Below are 23283 nucleotides of genomic sequence, written 5' to 3' on the forward strand. Positions count from 1 at the left end.
ATTTAATTTAAAAGTTGCTAATAACTTTATATAACCAAGTCATTCTAAGATGTCACTCTACTTGTGGTTTTTTTTTAATTCCACTGTACAAAAAAACTAGTTATTGAAAAAAATATCTGCTCATAGCAAATAGCCTCATTCACTATGTGATCATGATCCTTTATCTCTGACAGAGACTTGCTTACTCAATATATGAAGGGCCATCAGGCCTTAGGAAAGATAAGCTGTAGGAGAATGAAACCAGAGTATATCAAGTAACAACATTCTTCCTTATTGGGATAAACTTAATGGGTTCAAGCAAACCGATATTAAATGGAAAAGAGCATGGATAAATGATGGAGAATGAAGTAAAGGGAGAGGCTGATCATAATCTTGCCATTGCAACATTATATAGCTAAATACAAGCTACCTTACTAGAGGTGTAATACTAAGGGTATTTAAACTGAGCACAATTTCAAATCCTAAGAAACTTGAATAACCAGCCACAGAATAAGCATCTCTTTAGTGTGACCCACATCACAAAAGATCATCAAGAAATTGAGAAATATTGGGGCTGGGGTTGTAGCTCAGTGGTAGAGCACTTGTCTACAATGTGTGAGGCACTGGGTTTGATCTCGCACCATATAAATATAAGCAAATAAAATAAAAGTATTGTTCCAAATAAAATAATTGTTCCATCTACAACTAAAAGCATTTTTTAAAAAATTAATATTAATAGAACAATAATTTTCTTTTTGGTAGATAATCTGTGCTGCCTCCCATCCACCCCCCCCCCGCCCCCCACTCCCCCAAAAAAGCATGTGGAAGGGGCATTCAATCTCAAGGCTTTATTTTAAAATTTAATTCCAGATGCCTCTTTATAGCATACATCACTCTTTCCTTCAAACTTGAAGGGAAAAATCCATAAGAGTTCACCACATTTGGATGTTATTTTTTAGCATAAACTTTTATTCTTCTATAAGAAGTATCTTTCTGGATTCAAACCACAAAAATAACAATGAATGTTACATTCATTGTGTGATTTTAACCTACAAATTAAAATTTGGCATGCTGCATTGATAGTTTCTGATCATTTTTCAGTCACTTGTAGTTGTAGCTGATTTCAAATGTTTGGTAGAGGTGATATTAAAACTTGAAGTATTCCAAGAAAACATCATTCATGCTGGTATCATATAATTATATTTCTGTGTTACAAAGTCTCTTTTTAACTTTTATCTTCAAGAGCTACCTTCTTTTTTGCTGTTCTGACTGGTGACCTTTTTCCTATGAAAAGGAAAGAGAAATTCAATCAGAAATTCTATATATATTGACTTTCCATAACTCTGAGGGTTTAATAAACACTGAAACTTGCTGAATATCAAAATATAAGAGGCACAGGAACACAAAGATACATTAAACATGGTCTCTGCCCTATAGAAAATCATTATCACATAGAGGAGACAGAAACATCACAACAAACTACACTAGTACAGTCTTTGATCACTTTCATACTTATAACAAAGACAGATTCTAATACTAACTTAATAATACAAGTTCACTTTGATTCACTGCTTATTAAATACTAGGCACTGTTACAAAGTATTTTACATGAATTAACCCAGGTAATCTTACTAACAACTTAGAGGATTCTATTATCCTCATTTTATAGATACAGAAAATGAGACAGAGTGGTAAAGTAACTTTCCAATTATCTTACACTAGTAATAAATGTCATATATGAATTCCAACAATCTGATACTATGGCCTAGTAACTGATGAATGTCATTAACTAAATGGTAACACAGCAAAAGGAAAAATTTTTGAAAAAACGTTTGCATACTATATTATAGTAATACAAAGTTCTATAGTATATATTAACTTATCCAGTCTTCCAAGGCTGAGCAACACAGTTTGTATTATTTTTATTATTGGTACTAGGGATTGAACCCAGGGGCACTTAACCACAGAGCCACATCCCTAGCCCTTTATTGTATTTTATTTAGAGACAGGATCTCACCGAATTGCTTAGGGCCTTACTAAGTAGCTGAGGCTTACTTTGAACTCACGATCCTCCTGCCTCTGCCTTCCTAAGGCATTTGGATCACAGGTATGCCAATGCTCCTGGCCAGCGAATGTATTATTTATATAATTATTTCCACTATATATAGGAGTAAAAAGATTTGCACAAAGTCACAAAGGAAAGTAGGTATTAGAATTAGTCTTCTGGCTTCAAATTCGGTTTTTCCCTCTATTATACCAGATGGAGGGCTGAGGATACAGCTCAGTTGACAGAGTGCTTGCCTTGCATGCACAATGCCCCGGTTCAATCCCCGGCACCACAAAAACAAAACAGGCAACCTGAGATATTATTTTTATCACATTTTATAATGGACCATAGACCTATTAATTCTACCACTAAAACTATATCCTACGGAAAAATAATGCCTACCCTAACTATATGATTGAGTCAAACAGCAGCTTTTTGTTTGTTTTTTTTTAAACCATATATACTTACCGTTTGTCTTTAGATTTCTCTAAAAAATATTTTGGAGTTGTACTAATACTTTCCCTTTCCAGTGGTTTCTTAATCATCTTTTTCTTTTGTTTGCTGAAAGTTACAATGTGGGAAAGGAAATAAATTAAGTGCAACTTCATTCAGAAAAACAGAAAAACAACAGCTAACATTCATTTTGATTCTTGATCACAAAATTCATTTTTTAACTACTTACAGGTTTAAGGTGGGCTACGTCCACTTTAATAAACTAGCATTTACAGAGTATCTCAAAGGTATGATATATTCAACTCAACATTTTAAAAAGGCACTGACTGATTAAAATAGGCAACTTTATACCCTTTTTCAACAAGCATTAGAATCTGATTTTGGTCAGTTAACTGTTTTATATGATTTTATGAACTAAAATAACTCTAAGTATATTTCACTCACATTGAATAATTTTTTAAAAGTCTGAATAGTTAAAATTTCAAGGATGAGAAAACTGGCAAGGAAAGAAAACAGCATTTACAAGTATTCAGAAGCAATGTTTTTATCTTAAATGCCCTGAATGTTGCAGTACTATTAGAACTATAATGTCAAGAGATGGTACAAATCAATACTGTAGGAAAATAGTCTCGAAGACATGTGTACACCCATGTTCACAGCAGCTAAAATGTAGAAACAACTAAAGTGTGCACCAACAGATGAATGGATAAATAAAATGTGGTACATGCATACAGTGGAATACTATTCAGCCTTAAAAAGGAAGGAAATTTTGATTATATTGTATAGGGGAACTTTGAGGAAATTAAAATTATGGTAGATGAAATAAGCCTATCACAAAAAGATAAATACTGTATGATTCTATTTAGAGTAGACAAAATCAGAGACACATAATAGAATGGTAGATGCTGGGGCCTAAGGATGGGAAAATGGGGAGTTACTGTGTAATGGATATAGAATTGCAGTTTTTTAAGAGGAAAAGAATTGTGGAGATGGATGGTGGTAATGCCTACATAACATAATGAATGTATTTAACATCGGAGAACTGTACACTAAATGGTTAAGATGGTAAATTTTAATGTGTATGTATGAGTATGCAACAATGAATCCCACTAATATGTATAATTATAATGCTCCAATAAAAATTTTTTAAAGATGATAAATTTGGGGGCTGGGTAGTAGCTCAGTGGTAGAGAAAGAACCTGCCTAGCATGTATGAGGCACTGAGTTTGATTCTCAGCACTACATAAAAAAATAAATTAAATAAAGTAAAGGTATTTTGTCCATTTACAACTGGAAAAAAAAAAGGTGATAAAATTTTATTATGTAGTTTACCCCATACTCAAAAAATAATAATAAAATAAGGGCTGGAAGTGTAGCTTAGGGGTAAGAGTGCTTGCCAATCATTAATGAGGCCTTGGTTTTGATCCCAGGTAATTAATACACTAATTGATCAATTAAAATTAATTTTTAAAAAAACCCACACAATAAAAAAACTGAATGTTGAGCAAGAAACAAAGTAAAAGGACATATCTAGTTTGACACCATTTACAGGAGATCCCTGACAAGAATGGGTTGACTTGCAATTTTTAAAGCTTTATGATAATGCTAAAATGACACACATTCAGTAGAATCTATATTTTGAATTTTAACTATTCCTGACTAGCACTATGCAGTACAATATTCTCTTGCAATGCTGGTGGCAGCAGAAACCAAAGCTCCCAGTAAACCACTCAATCAGAGGTAAACAACTGATACGCTAAAGAGTTGCTAAGCTATGATGTTCAGTAGGGGAGTAGATTAAACGCATTTTTGACTTACAATCTTTTCAACTTATAGTGGGTTTATCAGGATGTAACCCCACTATAAGTCAAGGAGCATCTATGTATAAGATCAAAACCACTTAAAACTAAACAATATACTATTTGAAGATATTATGAAATAAATAAAAAGCAAAAAAACAAAAAAAACAACAAAAAAGTAACAGTGTATATGCAAACAGAAAGAGAAGGTAAATTCAAGATTATACCTTAGTAGTTTCTGGAAACCTTTTATGTACTCTGGTACTGGACATCCAGCCTGCTGTATAACATTGGCAACACTGAAAAGGAACCCCATAAACATAAATCTGTATCTTGTCAAAGTACAACATAAAAGGAACTATAACTACACAAAGTACTCCAGTAGTGTTCTAATATACAACAATGTGGATTACTGAGAAAACCATCTATTGGTCTGAAATCATGTACTGATGAAGAACTTTACATAGTAACCATTTTAACATTAATAAGCCTTAAAAAACAACTAGGCCAAATCATGGAGGAAACACTGAATGAAGCCAGTATCATGCTTACATTTATTAAGTGGTAGTGTTTACTATGGAGTTGCATTTAACTTATTCACTCCTCACAAAAACCCTAAATACTATTGTTATCCCTATTTCGTAGATAGAAAACTGAGGTGCATAGTTACACTATGTTGGGGTTGCTAAGGAGACCTCAGGTGGATCCAAAGCTGTTGGAATACACCCCCTACATAAGCATATGTGAAAGGCGTTCAAAGCAATACTACTTCCAAGTTCTAATAATAGAAGGAAAGATAAGACTGTTCATTTTTCCTTTTTCCATGGCTAAAATTTAGCTGCTTAACACCATTAACAGAATTTGGGACATAGCTATTTTGTAGTTATCTGTTAAAAAAATACATACAAAAATAATGAGACAATTTTGCCAATTGGATACTAAGGTATTTTTCCTAATTTACCTTCTTAATAATGGTTTATCATCTTCAGTGAAAAATGTAATGGCTTTCCCCTTATGCCCTGCTCTTCCAGTTCGACCTAAGAGAAATCAGACCATAAAAAATTTTTTTGGAAGTTTCAAAGGGACTCTCGAGGTTCACATAAAAAGTGATGGGTTTTCATAGCATTAAAAAGTGAGTATTTCTAAAGGATAGATGAGTGGGCACAACAGAGGAAGAAAAAATAAAGAGAACTTACCTATCCTGTGGATATATTCTACTGAGCTGGTTGGAAAGTCATAATTGATCACCAAATTCACACCTTTAAAATCAATCCCTCTTGCAAGCAAGGCTGTACAAATAAGAACCCAGATTTTTCCTGCTCTAAAGCTGTGGACTGTATTATCTCTCTGTTTAAGAAAATAAATATTAAATGTTGTAGTACCAAGCTAGAAATGAAAAATGGGCACTTCATAAATTTAATGCCAGTATTTCTTTAAGGTTTTGAAGTACACAATTACCTGTTGTTGTGTTCTTTCTGCATGAATAACATCCACATTAATACCCTCATATATGAGCTCATGAAAAAGTTCTTTAGCCCTTTCAATGGACTGAACAAAAACAAGAACAGGTGGACTGAAACCCTTTTAAAAGAACAAAAGCAAAAGTTAGTACACATAACTCATAAGCAATAATACAACCAGACATATATCAAAATATGATTTTAGTTCACAAAAGAACCAAATTCAATTTATTGTACTTTCACTGCCAAATGCCTCAGGCCAGTGGTTTAAATCTGCCTTCATCTTCCTCACCATCCATTCTCTACAATGAGCTCTTTCCACTTAATTTGAACTATATTATTCATCATGCTAATTCAAATAAACTTATCAATTACTTTTTAGTCACAGTACTGGATGTCCATTCTGAAACAATCATTTCTTGGTTTATATGCCTCAGAATTTTGATTCTGCTTGTAATGTTTCTTTAATTGTTATCTTAGTCTTTGGTTCTAAGTTCTAATATAATTTCTATCTTATTATATAAAATAAAATCTCAGTATCAACCTCTAAGCAGATTATTTTTATATTTATATTTATATCATCGAACCCTGCCTCTTTCAAACCAAGTTTCTGTATCTTCAAATGCCCATATTAGTTCTTCTTAGCCTTTTTATTTTGGTTTACACACTCCTTTTGGCATCTAATGAAAGTGATGAGGCTTTCTAACTGGCAACCACTTATTCACACAATCTGACATACAATTCACAGACTTCCCAAAGTTCATACATTGCTAAAAAAAGAAAAGAAAACAAAACAAAACAAAAACAAGAATCTCTGCTGTATTATGTCCATATGATTATCTTTGAAAACCTTAAAATTTCCTTGTGGCAAGTGATACCTTTAAGAATGTTGATAAAATGAATATATATAGAATTTATTATATGCCAAGCACCATTTTAAGTACTATGTTTATATTAACTCAAATACTATTAATAGTTCTATAAGGTAGATATTATTATCCCACTTTACAGATGAAGAAACTGGAACAGAGGGGAGTTAAACTGCATCAAAGTACAATGTTGGAGCTATAATCTTAACCCAGGTAGTCTGGCTCCAGAGTTCATGCTCTTAACCTCTAAAGCATACCACTTATATCATTGACAATTACTTACAAACACCTTATCCGCGGCCACACTTGTTTATTTTCTCCTTATCTCTGCTCAGTCTAATTTAACGGCCTAGTAATTATTTTCCTCACTTTCAGCCTTTTTCTTTACACCCCATCTTACATACTATTGTTTGACTAATTTTCCTTAAAAATTATGTGGCCACATTCTTCAGAAATGTCCAGAGGTCTCTCAATCTGACCCTAACTTCACTGTCCAACCTAATCCTTAAATTCCCACCATACACCCTGCCTTAGACGTGTAACTTCTTCATTAGTCTCCAAACATATAGTATGCACCGTCACCTCTTCAAGTTTTATTCAGGCTGCTCTCTGAACTGGGAACACTTTCCCCCTCCACCATTTGTCCTATAGACTCTCTTTCAGGGCTCTGATTAGCAGGATACCTTGTATAAAACTTTCTCCAACCAAATGGGCTTACCCCAATAGTCCATTATGACTCTTTGGATGCTTTTGCCTTTTATGGCATTTTATCACAAACTATATTATATAAGTATACTTAACTTTATCCCTTAATTAAGACAAAATTTCAGGGTGCAGAATTTATATTTCTTTTTGCTTAGTATATATGACCCACAGTACTTAACTTTTTAAACTATGGCTTCTACTCGACACTTACCAAAGGTACAATAAAAGAAACCCCCACTCAGTGTCTAACTCATTCTACAATGCCCCAATTCTTCTGTAACAAACCAGCAGAAGGATGTGGGGATGAATGGGACATATATACAGAGGGGAAAAATATGCTTTTAATAGCATCAGGTGGGTCTTCTCCTAGCCAACTCTGAGGCAGGAGAGACAGACTCACCACCACTGGACCACTAAGTAAAAGGCAGTATGATGATGAGGTATTGCGGGGCCTCCCACCAGGTAAGACTTGGTAAACCTTACCAAAACCCACATACCTTTTTAACAAGTTCTCTCATGGCCAAAAGTTTTCCAGTCTCAGACCCAACAAAGAGAAGTTCTTGTTCTACTGTCTCTACTGCAGAATTCCTGAGGAGAAAATATATCTAGTAGTTCATGAGAGCCACTTTTTGCTTTCCCCACTGAACTCTAAAATAATAATCAACAGTTTTACACAGAACTCCATAAAATCAACTTTTCTACCGTCAACATAAGTAAATATTTATATTTTAATTTGACAGTAGAATTGTTATTTTAAAATGTTTTGTTCTAATTATAAAAATGTTATCTTTTGAGGAAATTTTTAGGAAATATTCAAGTTATATAAGCCAGGCACAGTGGTACCGTCTATAATCCCAGTTACCCTAGAGGTTGAGGTTGGAGGATCACAAGTTTGAGCCCAGCCTGGGCAACATGGCATATCTCCATCTCAAAACAAAACAAAACATACAACAACCACAAAATAACAATATATATTATAAAAAAATAAATAAATTACTTAAAATTCTACCATTTTAGAATGAATTTTTATGTTTTATTGTATTCTAGTCACAATTTTCATTTGATTATTTGTTAAACATTCTAAATATAAAATTACTGGGTAAAATAATGAGAACATTTTTAAGGTTGTTATTCTGTATGGCTAAACTTTCTTCTTAATGATTAGAGGTAGGTTATATATACAATGATGATTAGAGGGAGAGGTATTAAAGCTTTATTTTTTCCCATTCTGTTGTCTGCCTTTATATTATACTTATGGTAAATTGGCTCTGCTTTCTTTTTATGAATTTTAAGTTTAAAGCAGACAGTATATTCTTTTTTTAAAATTTTTAAATATTTATTTATTTTACTTTTTTTTAGTTTTCGGCGGACACGACATGTTTGTTTGTATGTGGTGCTGAGGATCGAACCCGGGCCGCACGCATGCCAGGCGAGCGCGTTTTACTGCTTGAGCCACATCCCCAGCCTGACAGTATATTCTTTATTGTCCCATTTTACTTCTTTTTTTGTCGGGGTCGGGGGGATGGAGTCTCACTATGTTGCCCAGGTTGGCCTTGAACTCCTAAGCTCAAGTGATCTTCCTAACTCAATCTCCCAAGTAGTTAGAACTACAGGTGCATACCACTACATCCAGTTTTCTCTTCCATTTAATATGATGTCACAAGAAATTTTTTAATATAGCTACAGTCTTTATACTTATTGTTTCATTGTTGTATAATATTCTGTTTGGTCACAGTATAATTTCCCTGTACTGTTTTCTACCACAATACATTTATTTAAAATAAAATGCTCTCCTAAGTTAACTTCTGCCTCCTTTCTTCCTTCCTTTTTTCTTTTTTGGTTCTATGGATTAAAGCCAGGGCTTCACACATGATAGGCTCTACCACTGAGCTATAATTCCAGACCCTACCAAATTATTTTTAAAAAGGAATCAATCAATTATAACTTAACAAAAACAACAAAAATTTCTTTAAGTAAAACTCTCTTATATAAGACTCTCATGCCAAACAAGCTATCTCCTTGAGTCTAAGAATCACATGTATTTGAAAATAAATCAGTGGGATAATGTGCAACAACAATTAGTTACCTTGCTCCAATGGATATAGTAATAATATTGTCCAAGTTGAGTCTGCACCACTGTTCAACATCATATGCAAAGGTTGCACTGAACATAGCTCTTCTGACCTTGTGGGATGTGCAGGCCAGGAAAATGAAAGCCAGTTGGTCTCTAAACCCAGTTTTGCCATCTTCAAACAGTTTGTCTGATTCATCTACTACCAGCCACTCAACACTAAGAAATAACAGAACAATTTGTAAACATTAAACTATAAGATCCAAGACACTTCATTAAACTGTGGGGACACAAGAGGAAGTCAAACCATGATTCTGCTTTTCAGATCCACTTTATCATATTAAAAAAAGGTATCATACCAGAAAAAGATATATAAGAAAAATAAGCATGAAAAATCAACATTGATTTAACTTAGCAGATAAGCTCCAAAGGGAAGTAATACAAGTAATTTAGAATAAAATATAACCAACTAATGAAAAACATACATGAAGGACATTAAAATATTATCTGTACCTTGTTAGGTCTATTCCTGGTGGATCTTGCTTCAATAAATAGATTAGTCGATTTGGAGTAGTCACAAGAATATCTACAGGAAACAAATGGTAAAAATTGCAAAAAATAAGTCACATCACTTTTGTGTGTGGGGGGGCAGGGGATGGGGTATAGTACTGGGGCCTGAACCCACGGGTGCTTTTCATTTTGAGTCAGGGTCTTGCTAAGTTGTTGAGGCTAGCCTAGGACTCAGGAGCTTCTGGCCTTAGCTTCTTGAATCATTGGGATCACAGGCCTGCACCAACACTGGCTAGGTATATCCCTCTTTAAAGAAATGAAGCCTTCTGAATCTCAAGTCAATAATGTTTCATTGGAAGGGGACAGAAAAGCTACTGACATAAAAGTTCTTCCTTATTAGAAAGCCAATAAACATTTTTTTCCATGATAGCATAAACTACTGTATCTTTTTTATTTATTTGGACAGTCTTCTCAACTTCTAAGAGGCAATAATAATATACAATCCAATAATTTGATTTTCAACCCCCTCCCGCCACACAGAAAAATCCTTTTTTTAAAATATTTATTTTTTTAGTTGAAGTTGGACACAATACCTTTATTTTATTCATTTATTTTTATGTGGTGCTGAGGATCGAACCCAGGGTTTCGCACATGCGAGGAGAGCGCTCTACTGCTAAGCCACAACCCCAGCCCTGTAAAATTCTTTCTTTAAATGAAATTTTACTCAGAACTTAAAGATGAAAGACAAAATCTGATTATCTGGCTGCTGTAAGGACAAGGATGTAATCCATTCTTACCTGCAAGAGTATTTTCATGGCAGATTAAAAATCAGTACTATAAAGCAGGGTATAAAGCAGCCTCAGCCTGTTAACATTTTAGGTCCGATAACTCTTTTTTTTTTAATTTTTTAATATTTATTTTTCTTTAGTTTTTGGCGGACACAAAATCTTTATTTGTATGTGGTGCTGAGGGTCGAACCTAGCGCTGCGTGCATGACAGGCCAGAACACTACCGCTTGAGCCACATCCCTAGCCCTCAGATAACTCTTTTGTAGAGGGCTATATCTTGGGTATTATAAAATATTTAACAATATCCCTGGGCTCTACCCACTATTAGCTATTGGATTCCCTTCCAGTTGCAACAATTAAAAATGTCTACAGATATTCACAAATGTCCCCAAGGTGAACGGAGATAGGCAAAATCATCTCACCATTGGTATATATTTATATTGCCATTGAGTGGAATAGGGAGGACATCTCTTTAGTTTCTTGAAAAATAACACTAATTACATACATGGCTTTTAACAACTCTTATGTGGTAATTAGGATATTTACAACTTCCAAATCCCTTGCTTGCTCTATATCCCAAGCATGAATTTCTTACCAAACTTCTTAGATGATTTAGGTCCAAATTTCTTGGCTGCTACTGCTGCTTTGTGGATCATGTGTATCCTGAATCCTGTTCCCTCAGAGATTTTAATTAACTCTCGATGAATCTAAAACATAAAATGATAAAGAGATGAGGTGCTACTTGGACAGGGTAGATATGCTTTACATTATTAATAAATTTATCAACTCATGAATACCTCAAATTAAACCTATAATAATGTGCTGATTAACCTAGCATATCAGCATTTTAGAACTTCAAGACCAAAGAGGATTCAGTGGTTTTTTCCAAGACCTCATAAACTAGTTTCAAGAGATAAAACTAATATTCCTTCAATCTGTTAACATATTGTTCTTTTTAGAATACAGAGTATTATAAGACTATTTCATACTTTGTATGTGTCTTATATTAAGCAAATTGATAGGGTGGAATAGCTCATAGTTTTACTTTCTCAAAAACTAAGATAAGGTTTCATTTTTTCTAAGTAGAAAAATAAAATTTGAGAAATATAACACAGGAGCTTTTCAATTTCAAGCATCTTAAAACATTTACTTCTTCAAAGTATAAATGATAAAATCATCATGTTTTAGAAAATTATAAGAAGTCTTAAAAGACTGGTCCATATGCAGTAATATACAGAATATTTGACTATGACAAAAGACATGGGTCTTATTTTTTTTAATGGGCCTTATTCTTTTGAGATCCTTTTAATTAACCTTGCTAAAATCAATGAAGCAAACACAAATGCACTCACTAAAAAGCTGTAAGTCATACCTGGCTGGCAAGTTCTCGTGTTGGGGATATAATTAGGGCTCTGAAGCCTTTATTTGCAGGTTGTTTCAGCTGCATTAAAATGGGAATGCTAAAAGCTAAAGTCTTCCCAGATCCTGTTGGAGCAGAAGCCAGAAGTTCCCGACCCTGAAAATGTAAAATAAGTAAAAAGAAAAGTACATAAAAGTTCCAGAGCCTGATCAAATTATTCTATCAGTCATAAAAACAACAAAACAAAATTAAATTATCCAGTTGTTCAAGTCCTATTCACTTTCCTATCTTTTCCCATATTTGCTTTTCTATCACTCTCCATTCTTGTTATCACCACCCCAATAGTCTCTGAGCACTGGTGTTTAAGTCCATTTGAGTGAGTGGACAATGTGAACAACTAAAATCCAAAGAGAATTACATCCACTATTTCGAATTTTTCTTCCCCACTGGACTTTTTCATAAAAGCAAAATCACAGAATCAACTTACTATCCTGATATCTGTGCTGCTCAATCCTTAAGGAGGATTCTGTTAAATAATTAGGTTAGAAATCAAAAGTGGCAATGACCTGACAGAGGAACTTATAAGTAACAATGCATTGTTGAAATTCACTAAACTGTGCACTTAAAATCTATGCATTCTATTATACATGTATTTAAGTAATCAAAAGTATGGAAAAAGAAACTAAGTTGGGTTATGTACAAGAATTTTAGAAGGCATTTGTTTCTGAAATAGCTTCTGGACATTAAAAACCCAATCAACAATGTAAAGATAAACATACTCCCTATCCTCAGAAGATTCAAATGTTGCAAGAAAAAGAACAAACAATCTCTCTACTTCCTGGCTGCCATGAGCTAAGTAGCTTTCCTCAGCCATGCCCCTTCAGCCATGATGCTCCACCCCACCTTACGCCCAGAGCATTGGAATCAGCTAACCATGGACTGAACCTCTGAAACCTGCTTAAGTTGTTTTTCAGGAAAAGCTTCCAAAATCCACTCAAGGATGATATGAAACCAGCTTTTCAAGAATGGATGTGCATAGGAGAAGGCAGATCACCCAACCCTTTGATGTTTTAAGCTCAAAATCCCCCATCAGATGATGATACCCTCTGCCAAACAAATGTGAACTGTGAAGAAGCATGATGATTATCTATACTGGTGCAAAAGAACCCTAAAAATTTCCCTTCTTACCAGCCCATTAACAATCAGTATCTCCCTTCTCCCTTCCTTTTAATTCCTCCAATACTAGCTAATCAGGGAGGCAGATCTGAGCTTCTGGTCTCTTAGCCCAGTGACACACACTGATCTTTTTCTTTTTGAAAACACACACAGGGGCTGGGGATGTGGCTCAAGCGGTAGCGCGCTCGCCTAGCATGCGTGCTGCCCGGGTTCGATCCTCAGCAGCACCACATACCAACAAAGATGTTGTGTTCACCAAGAACTAAGAAAAACTAAATAAATGTTAAAAAAATTCTCTCTCTCTCTCTCTGTCCCCCTCTGTCTCTCACTCTCTCTTTAAAAAAAAAAAAAAAAAAAAAAAAAACCACACACACATACAGAAGAAAAAGAACACACTAAAACCATGGAGAACTGAGGTTGGGCTGAAGAAGCAAAGGGTATTGATAAAGGAAAAAGATCACATCTAACTATAGTGATCAGGACAAGTTTTACAGAGGCACAGGCATTTGAGATGGACCTTAAAATCAAGTGAAGGATTTTAACAGGGCAGATAAGGCAGAAAGGATTTCAAGGAGAGAGGGAAGAGAATGAGCAAACACACAGAGAAAGGAACGTTACAGGCATCTTAGACCTTCATACTCACATGCAGCATAACTGGAATAGCTTGCATTTGAATTGGTGTAGGTGTTTGGAAGCCTGCATCTAGAATGTTCTGAAGCAATCGAGAATTTATTTTATATTCCTGCTCCAGCTGCTGAAATGTAGTAATTGGATCAGGAAGATCGGTTCCTTGGATATGAATCTTGTGTTTATTCCGGAAGAAGTTTATCTGAAAAGTAAAGCAAAGGGGCCACCATTGATATTATCAAATAAATACATTCTCAGATATTGTAAAACAACAGTAACTGTTTCTGGGATAAGCTTCTGCAGCACATGAAACTTTCTGATTAAATCCAAGTCCCAAAGCAACATAGATGGTAAGTATATTTCATAGACAGAAGACCTTCCTAATAAAAGTACCTATGCTTTCTTCTTATTAATGTGTTAACTGCCATAGTCATACTTATACTCTTACATAACTTCTACAAGGTAAGCACTGAATCCATCTATTTTCTTTATAGTATACAAATGCCAATGTTTTTCAATAAAATGCTTTTTACAACTCTATTATAAAAAACTCTATTTATTAAAACTGAATGCCAAAATGGAGTTTAGAGGTATTTATTTGGTATGTGTCCTCATTCTCTGTCTCAAAGACAGCCAAATTCTAGTTTCTATAGTGAAGCAGGCTGCAGTGATCCCTATAGTTAGCTAGCTATACACACATCTCCATCAGCAACATGGCAAGTGTATAGCAGACGCAACAATGATATATTTGATGTTTCTTCTATATCCCACTTCCCTTATTCTGTCCCTACAGAACAAGTTTCTCAAGAATTCTAACCTCCTAATCCCTGTCTGAGGAAATCTTTCTAAATCAGTGAACTCAATATAGAAAGAGAGCCAAATTTTGTTTATCAAACAGGGTTAAGAAATTTGAGAAATTTAATTCTAAAAATACTAGTAATCTTAAAATTTGAGCAGGTCAAGAATTGCTAAACACACATATCTATACCTATCTAAATAGAAAATCTTCAATTATAACTTTAAGCTTTTTTTTTTTTTTTTTTTTTAGAATTTTAACATTTATTTATTTTTTCTTAATTCTCGGCGGACACAACATCTTTGTTGGTATGTGGTGCTGCTGAGGATCGAACCTGGGCCGCACGCATGCTAGGCGAGCGCGCTACCGCTTGAGCCACATCCCAGCCCCTAACTTTAAGCTTTTAAGTTTTTCCACCATAGTACAAATATCTATTTGCTTTAATTTATCATTAAAGTAAAACCTAAACCTAAGAAAATATAATTATTCTTTGATCTTAACATTCACTTTTTCCAAAAGAAATAACCCAAGTTTAGTGAAAAAGTTCCTGCCTCAGAAAAATATAAACTTTAAGGGCTAAGACATTTTTCTAACCTTTTCCTTTCTGAGATGTTCCAACTTTCCCGAAGTTAGTTTATTCTCTCCTTTAACTTTTTTATCTTCAATCTTTGCTTCCACAGATGATACCCACTGTATACTATTATCTTCTTCTTGAGAAATAATTTCTAAAACACATTTTTAAAATTAAAAGATTTTAAGTACAACGGTCTTAGAGGTAGCAAACAGGCCATACTTTCACCTGAACAAGAAAAAATAACAGCTGTGCAACTAGATAAGAGAAAGTAATAGACAAGTTGTGTTGATAATCAGAGCTCTGAAGCTCACTCTCTTTTCTTTGTTGGTTGCTTCAGCTAGTTATTATGTAAGTGAGATGACTGCATACTTGAAAAGAGGGAATTCATTGAAAAAAACTACATGATCAGTAAGGCAACCAGCTTCTTTATATCCAACAACCAGCTAGAAAGAGGATAAAAGAAAGATTTTCACTTACAATAACAATGAACACAACAAAATACTTAGGACTACTCAATATTGTAAAGAGAGCAATTCTCCATGTATCTATAAACAACACAGGTTTAATTAAAAAGTAGATAGGATTGTTTTGGTGACTGGACTAGATGACTTCCATTAACATGGGGGAATAAATAATGTAATAGTAACGTAAGAGAAACCTCAAAAACTTTAGGAATAATGAGCAACATATCCCACTGGAATTTTATTTTAAAAATATTTTTTAGTTGTAGATGAATACAACACCTCTTTTATTTATTTATTCTTATGCAGTGCTGAGGGTGGAACCCAGTGCCTCATGCATGCTACGCGAGTGTTCTACCACTGAAACACAGCCCCAGCCCTCCACTGGAATATTTGTTTTTCCACTCCACTGAACTTAAGTGACATACAATAAACTGCATATATTTTAAAGTGTATTTTGGGACTGGGAATGTAGCTCAGTGACAGAGTGCTTGCCCAGCATGTATGAGGCCCTGGATTCAATCCCCAGCACCAGACACATATAAGCATATAATTTGATGGGTTTTGACATAAATTAATTAAGCACTCAGCACATTCATGGTTACTTTCATCAGCCCCAAAATCTCCTCATGGCCTCCTGTAATCCACTGCTCCATCCCTAGACAATTTCCAATTTAATTCCTGTCATTACAGATTAGTTTGCCATTTTTAGAATTTTATATAGTTGGAATCATGTAGTATGTACTAATTTTAGTCTAGCTTATTTTATTTGGAATGATTATTTTGAGATTCATCTATGTTAAAGAAGGTATCACTAACTTAACATGTTATTACTAGGTAGTATTCCATTACACGGACATACAATTTGTTTATTCTTCCTCTGCTGAAGGACATATGGATCATTTCCAGTTTGGGACTATTACAAATGAAGCTACTATGAACATTTGTATACAAGTCTTCCTGAGGACACTTTTTTCCTTTCTCTTGGGTAAATATCTATGAATGGAATAGCTGGGTCATATGATAGGTACACATTTAACTTAAAAAAATCCCTGTTTTACAAAGTAATTGTACTGTTTTATTAGCAACAATGTGAGAGTTTATTTCTGTACATTCCTGCCTACATTTGGTATAGTCTGTCTTTTATTTCAGCCATTCTAAAGGGTATGCATTAGTATTGCATTTCATTTAAATTTGCCTGATAACTAATGATTTTGGATATTTGTCTTTTATATACTTATTGCTATGGGGATATAATCTTAGATTAGTGAATACAAGTTTTTTGTTTGATATACATGTTGCAAATATTTTACTCCCTATGGCTTGACTTTTCATTTTCTTAATGCCCACTACTGATGAGCAAAAATGTTTAATGTCCAATGTACTGATTTTTGCTTTATGGTTTATGCTTTGGGTGCTCTAAGAAACCTCCACATACCTCAAGGTAACAAAGATAGTTTTCCTATTTTCTTCTAGAATCTATCTTCTATAGATTTTGCATTTCAATCTGAGTTGTTTCAAGTTAACTTTTGCATATAGTCTGAAATAAGGGATGACATCGACTTTTCTCCATACCAATCCTACAAAATTTGTCAAAAAGACTTTCCTTTCCCAATTGAATTGCCTTAGCACCTTTGTTGAAATCTAACTGAATATATATATATGTATATATACACTCTCTACTCTGTTTGATCTATTTAGTTCTTTGGTAATATCAACTACCTTGATTTGTAGTTAGTTAATTTTATATTAAGTCCTGAAATGAGATAGGGTTAAGTCTTCCAAATTTATCTTTTTAAAAACTACATTGGTTATATGAAGTCTTTTGAAAATTTCTACAAAAAAGTGCTGCAATTTTAATTGAGACTATACTAATTCTATAGATCACTTCAGGGAGAAAATAGTTGCCCAGTCAAAAACATGATATGCCTTGCTGCTCTACTGGATTTTTATTTTCTTTTTCAAATTTATTATAAGGTCACAGTGATAAAATCGAGCCGATATTGGTGTACAAACACAGAAATACCAATGGAAGAGGAACAAAGCCTAGAATAGACCTGAATATTAATTAAAGTTGAATATAACAAAAGATGTATTAAAATACAATAGGGAAAATATAGATTATCAAGTACTCTATCACAGGATCAAAGATTTCAATACAACAAAATGAAACTACAAACAAGAAAGAGAGAATTAAAAAAATAATTAACTTAAATGTCAGAACTCCCCCTACCCCTGCCCAAGACATAAAGAAGATAACTTTAACCCATAAAATGGAGGAAAAAATAATAATAATAAAGGGCACATGAAAAACTGGAAACACATTAACATATTAGTTTTAATAAATTGATAAATGAGTGAATAACCTGGCACAAAAAAGGCCAAAATACATGAAGAGAAAATTTATAAAAAGAGAAAATTCTCATATATTGCTGGTGTCTCTAATGATAAATAATTTTTTTAAAAGTATACTCCTGGGGCTGGGGTTGTGGCTCAGTGGTAGAGTGCTCACCTAGTACGTGCGAAGCACTTGGTTTGATCCTCAGCACCACATAAAAAAATAAATGAATAAAATAAAGGTATTGTGTCCAACTACGACTAAAAAATTAAAAAAAAAAAAGTATATTCCTTTACAAGAGAGTTGGCATTAACATACCCAAATCATTACCAATTCATAAGATCTTGAATTTTCCAATTAAAAATACATATATGCACAGGTTGTGTGGTAGACTCCTATAATTCCAACAACTTGGGAGGGTGCAGGAGGAGGATCACAAGTTTGAGGCCAGCCTGGGAAACTTGACGAGACTATGCCTCAAAATAAAAAATAAATAGAGGACTGAAGGGGCTGGGTTGTGGCTCAGCAATACAGTTCTTACCTAACACATGTGGGGCACTGGGTTCAATCCTCGGCACCACATATAAATAAATAAAATAAAGATATGGTGTCCACCTACAATTAAAAAAAGAGGACTGGGGATATAGTTCAGTGGTAAAGTACCCTGGGTTTAATCCCCAGTACTGCCATATAAATAAAACAAAATTTTAAAAATAGATATATGTCTATATATTTTATCATACATCAATGTTCTATATATATCTGATGCTAAATGATTCCAGTATCTACTTGTATTTCTGGCTACCTAACACTTAAATCCTTTTCCCAAGTTTACTGCATGTTTTTCTTATTAATAGTGGGGAAAGGTTTTATCAAACCTCCTTGAAGCCACTGCAATGACTACAAAATGACATTTACATGTAACAGCAAATTTCTGAAAATACAATAAATATCTATCACAAGGGAACTTGCCAAATCAATTAGGGGCCAACCCTACAATGTATATATGATAGGATACTACACTGTGTTACTCTAAACAAAATGGTATACTTCCTACTGACAAAATGTTTCTGATGAATAATTCTATAATTTAAAATAAATCTAATTGTTATAAGAATTTATTGGATGATATACTCACATATATATATATATATATATATATATATATATACACATAAAGTAGAACATTTCTGGTAACACTGCAACAACAAAAATGTAGAAGTAATCTAAATATCCATCACAAAGGAACTTGTTAGATTCTGTTGGGTGAGATACTGGGGATTGAACCAAGGCCTCACACATGCTAAGCGTGTGCTCTATCACTAAGCTACAACCCCAGACCCTTAAATCAGTTTTTAAGTCAACCATGGAATGCACAATGAGATACTGTGCTGTGTTAAAAATGAACAAAGAGGACATTTCCTACTGATTCCAAACAATTTCCAAGATACATTTTTTTTTTTTTTTTTAAAGGCTGGTCACCATGGCATGCACCTGTAACTAGGGAGGCTAAAGCAAGAAGAGTGAGAGTTCAAGACCAGACTGGACAACATACAGACTGTCTCAACAAAAAAAAAAAAAAAAAAATAGGGGGGGTAGGAGGGAGGGAGGTTCACATTACAATTTATATATAGACTATTCATGTTTATAGACTATATCAACATGTAAATAGAAGATTCATATTTTTAAGGAATACATTAAGATATATGAATAAAATATCTCTAGAAATACACAAAAGAAATTGATTAGCAGTGGTTCCCCCTAGAGAAATACAGGACTGGAGATAAAGAATGAGAAGAAAATTTACTTAAGTTATACAAGTTAAGTATCTACTTCAAAAAAAAAAAAAAAAAAAAAAAAAACAGTATAGGGCCAGGAAACAATAGATATAACAGAAAAAGAAAAATACTCCTACAGTATGATACAGAGGGTGGAAATCCTATGAAAAAATAGGTAAAGAGTTAAGATCTCCCAAGTCAGAAATTTTGAAATGTAAATGTCCAGTAAAGCATATGAAAAGATGCTGAACCCCACCAGTAATCAAGAAAATATAAATAAAAAAGTTTCATTCATTAAATTGGCAAAAACTTTAATCCAATAATATTCAGCATTGACAAAGGTGTGGGAAATCATTTTGTAATGTATGTTGAAAGGAGTGTAAATACCCTTTCACCAAGTGCTTCCACTTTGGGGATATTATTCTACAGAAATAAAAACACATATGCAAAAGGATATATGTATATACCTTTACTATAGCAATCTTTATCATAGCAACTACATGGAAACAACCTGAATGTCAACAACTGAAGAATGGTTATATATTGTTTGACTTATAAGCATACATCTTTAGTTTGTGTGTGTGTTTTGCTGAGGATTGAACCCAAGGCCTCAAGCATGCTAGGTTAGCACTTTACCACTGAGCTATATCCCCAGGCATTTTTATTTTGAGAGGATCTCACCAAGTTCCCCAGGTTAGTTTCCAACTTTCAATCTTCCTGCCTCAGCCTCCTGAGTATCTGGATTACAGGTGTGAGTCACCCCACCCAGCTAGTATGTACTATATTATAACTGAAAAAAATTCAATAGAAAAAAACATTGAAATCCAACACTAACCTGAAATCAGCTTCCTCCTCTTTTTCTTGTTTGGCTCCCTCTTCTTTTCAGTTAGGCCCTCTTCTTTTTTCTCTTCATTTTGGAGTTCCTGGTGTGTTTGTGATACTTCACAATCACCTAAGACAGACTTCTTGTTTCCAAAGAAGTCCAGTCCCTGCATCGCTTCTGAAGAATCAAAGTCATATTTCCTTTTCCCTACCTAAAACCCCAAAAAATTTAAATGAAACCTGACAGAATAGTATTGCTTTCATCCAAGAAGGACTTGCAATAAGAACATAAAACAAATGACTTCCCAACCTTTTTATTCTTTCACCAAATATTTGTGGAGCTGATGAGTATGTTTGGGCAAAAGGAATCTAAAAAAGACCTTTTTTTTTTTTTACTTTATAATAGTAACAATAATAATAATAACATGAACTCTTACATATATTTACTCTATGTCAAGCAGATTTCTAACCATTTTATATATATTAAATTACTTCATTCTCACAGTAACTCTATGTATAGCAAAAAAGAGCAGTATTACAGATGCAAAAAGCAAAGCATTAGGAAGTAACTTGACCAAGGTCTAGAAACTATTAAATGGCATTTGAACCCAATACATATTGCTCAAGAACAAATACAGATCCAGCATTTGGACCCAGAACATGTGGCTGAAGAACTACAGTAAACTGCAATCAAAAGAACACACATGTTGCACGGGGCGGGGATGGGGTGGAAGTTTGGGGTGGTGTCTCTATTCCCTTATAGAGAGGTTGACATTCAAGTTTTTCCCCACTGGACCCCAAATGATTTCTCTCAATTGTCACTGCTTTCCCTATGTAAGATCTCTTATTCCTAACTTGCTCTTCTCATTGGTCACTTAACGTGCCGCGGGTTGGAGCAATTAAAAGAACCACGTCCGATACAGCTATATGCATATCAAGCCAAACCTGGTCGTCTATAATGGAAAAAAAATATTTTTGAAATTCCTTTTCACCCGTTTTGGGAAAAGTTCCTTTTAAAAGGAATTCCGATTTTGTTTTGAATAAGAAGTAGGGAAAGAGTTTCTGCATCAGGATCAACCAAGTCTACCAAAGGCTCTAAAAAGATTCATTCGTAAGCGAGCACTGGTTAGGCCTGCGAGTAAGCTTAATTCCCAAAAGAGGAAAAATGCCCCACGGAGGGGCAGGACCAGAACATGGGGTCTCCGGGTGCGTCGGCTCCCTCCGCAGCCGGTTTATTCTCACACTTCTGCTTCTTCTCAGTCACTCCGGCCTCGGTTCCCTACGCACAGTACCTGGAATCGAGCTGCGTCTGCTGAGAAGCGTTTCACGTCGAATTTGGCTCCCGCGCCTAGACGGCGAAAGAGGTCGTGGACATCCATCTTTACCCAGAAAGCTTCGAGAGCTCATTGCGTCTGCGCAGTCTACTTCCTTTTCCGGACGGCCTTGCTTCCGGCGGAAGTGCCTCCGGGGGAGGAGCCTGCCTGTGATTGTGGGCTGGGTGGTATTAACGTCGCGTAGTCGGTCGCTACTTATAAATTCCCTAAAAAAATGTTAGTATCTTCTTATGCCCAGGCCCTGTTTAGATTTTTTAGGGAAAGTCTGGTGAAAAACATCTCAAGATTCCTGTCCTAAGATAGCTTGCATTTTAGCGGGGACAGAAGAGACTGTTAACAAATTAACAAGACAACCTAATTTTGGTTATAGTTTACTACAGTTTTCCTCTATAGTCTACCAGGTTTGGCTTGATATGCATATAGCTGTATTGGACGTGGTTCTTTTAATTTCTCCAACCCGCGGCACGTTAAGCAAATCGAAAGGTGTAATTGGTAGAGAAGAGTGTGGGGGATTGCTTATAGCTAGAGTAATCAACTCTGAAGTAGTGATATTTGAGCTGAGAGAAGGCATCCCAGATAGAGGAAATACGTATTGGAAGAAGGGAAAAGATTTGGAACTGTGGGAATAGAAGATCACAGTGACTGGAGCCAAGCTGCAGTGAGAGAGTGTTACAGATAGAGTTGGAGGGATAAGTAAACTAGATCTCAAAAAATTTTGTAACCAGATCATGATAAAGAATTTGGATTTTAATGTAAACATGCTAGGAAACAATTGAAAATTTCTATATAGAGAGCAACATGATTTAGTTTATCATTTTATTTTTTATTTTATTCATTGCATTTGTTGTATATAAAATTGCTTACTTCAGTATTGCCTCTCTTCTGGAAGTCATGAACTCAGGGATCTGTTTGCTTCTGTGTTCTGTCTCCAGTTTCTATGCACTTTCCCATCCAACTACTAACCAGGCTTGATTCTGCTTAGCTTCCAAGATCAGGTGCATTCAGGGTGGTACATCTATAGATAGTTCCTGTGTGCTCTCAAAAAAAAAAAAATTTGAGAAATCAATAAGTGAATGCTTGTAAAAAGATTACTCTGGCTATTTGGAGAATGAACCATAAAAGGGCCAAGAGTAGAAACAAACTAGTTAAAAATAGGAGTGATGGTGGTAACTTGTTCTATGATAATATCTGTGTAAATGGATAGATTTTGGTTATAGTTAAGTGGGTAGAACTTAATGTAACTATTGAATTTCATGTAGAGGTGAGGGAAAAGGAGGAATCAAAGATCATCCCTAGGCTTTTGGCAGGATATATGATGTGCCATTTACTCAGCTAA

General features: G+C 34.6%; 1 protein-coding gene across 1 annotated transcript; it reads right to left on the reverse strand.

The window, feature by feature from the left end:
• Window positions 1-812: 812 nt before the first annotated feature.
• Ddx52 (DExD-box helicase 52) lies at window positions 813-22059 on the reverse strand. Its single transcript, XM_078042420.1, is given in 16 exon segments — window positions 813-1237; window positions 1239-1263; window positions 2495-2587; window positions 4506-4577; window positions 5240-5315; window positions 5475-5625; window positions 5737-5859; window positions 7810-7900; window positions 9399-9602; window positions 9897-9969; window positions 11277-11388; window positions 12054-12197; window positions 13861-14046; window positions 15235-15365; window positions 20627-20825; window positions 21906-22059. Coding segments are annotated over 16 exon segments (1800 nt in total). The 5' UTR covers window positions 21993-22059; the 3' UTR covers window positions 813-1204.
• Window positions 22060-23283: the final 1224 nt, after the last annotated feature.

This window comes from Ictidomys tridecemlineatus, chromosome 3 (assembly GCF_052094955.1).
Source record: "Ictidomys tridecemlineatus isolate mIctTri1 chromosome 3, mIctTri1.hap1, whole genome shotgun sequence".
NCBI classification, from domain to species: Eukaryota; Metazoa; Chordata; class Mammalia; order Rodentia; family Sciuridae; genus Ictidomys; species Ictidomys tridecemlineatus.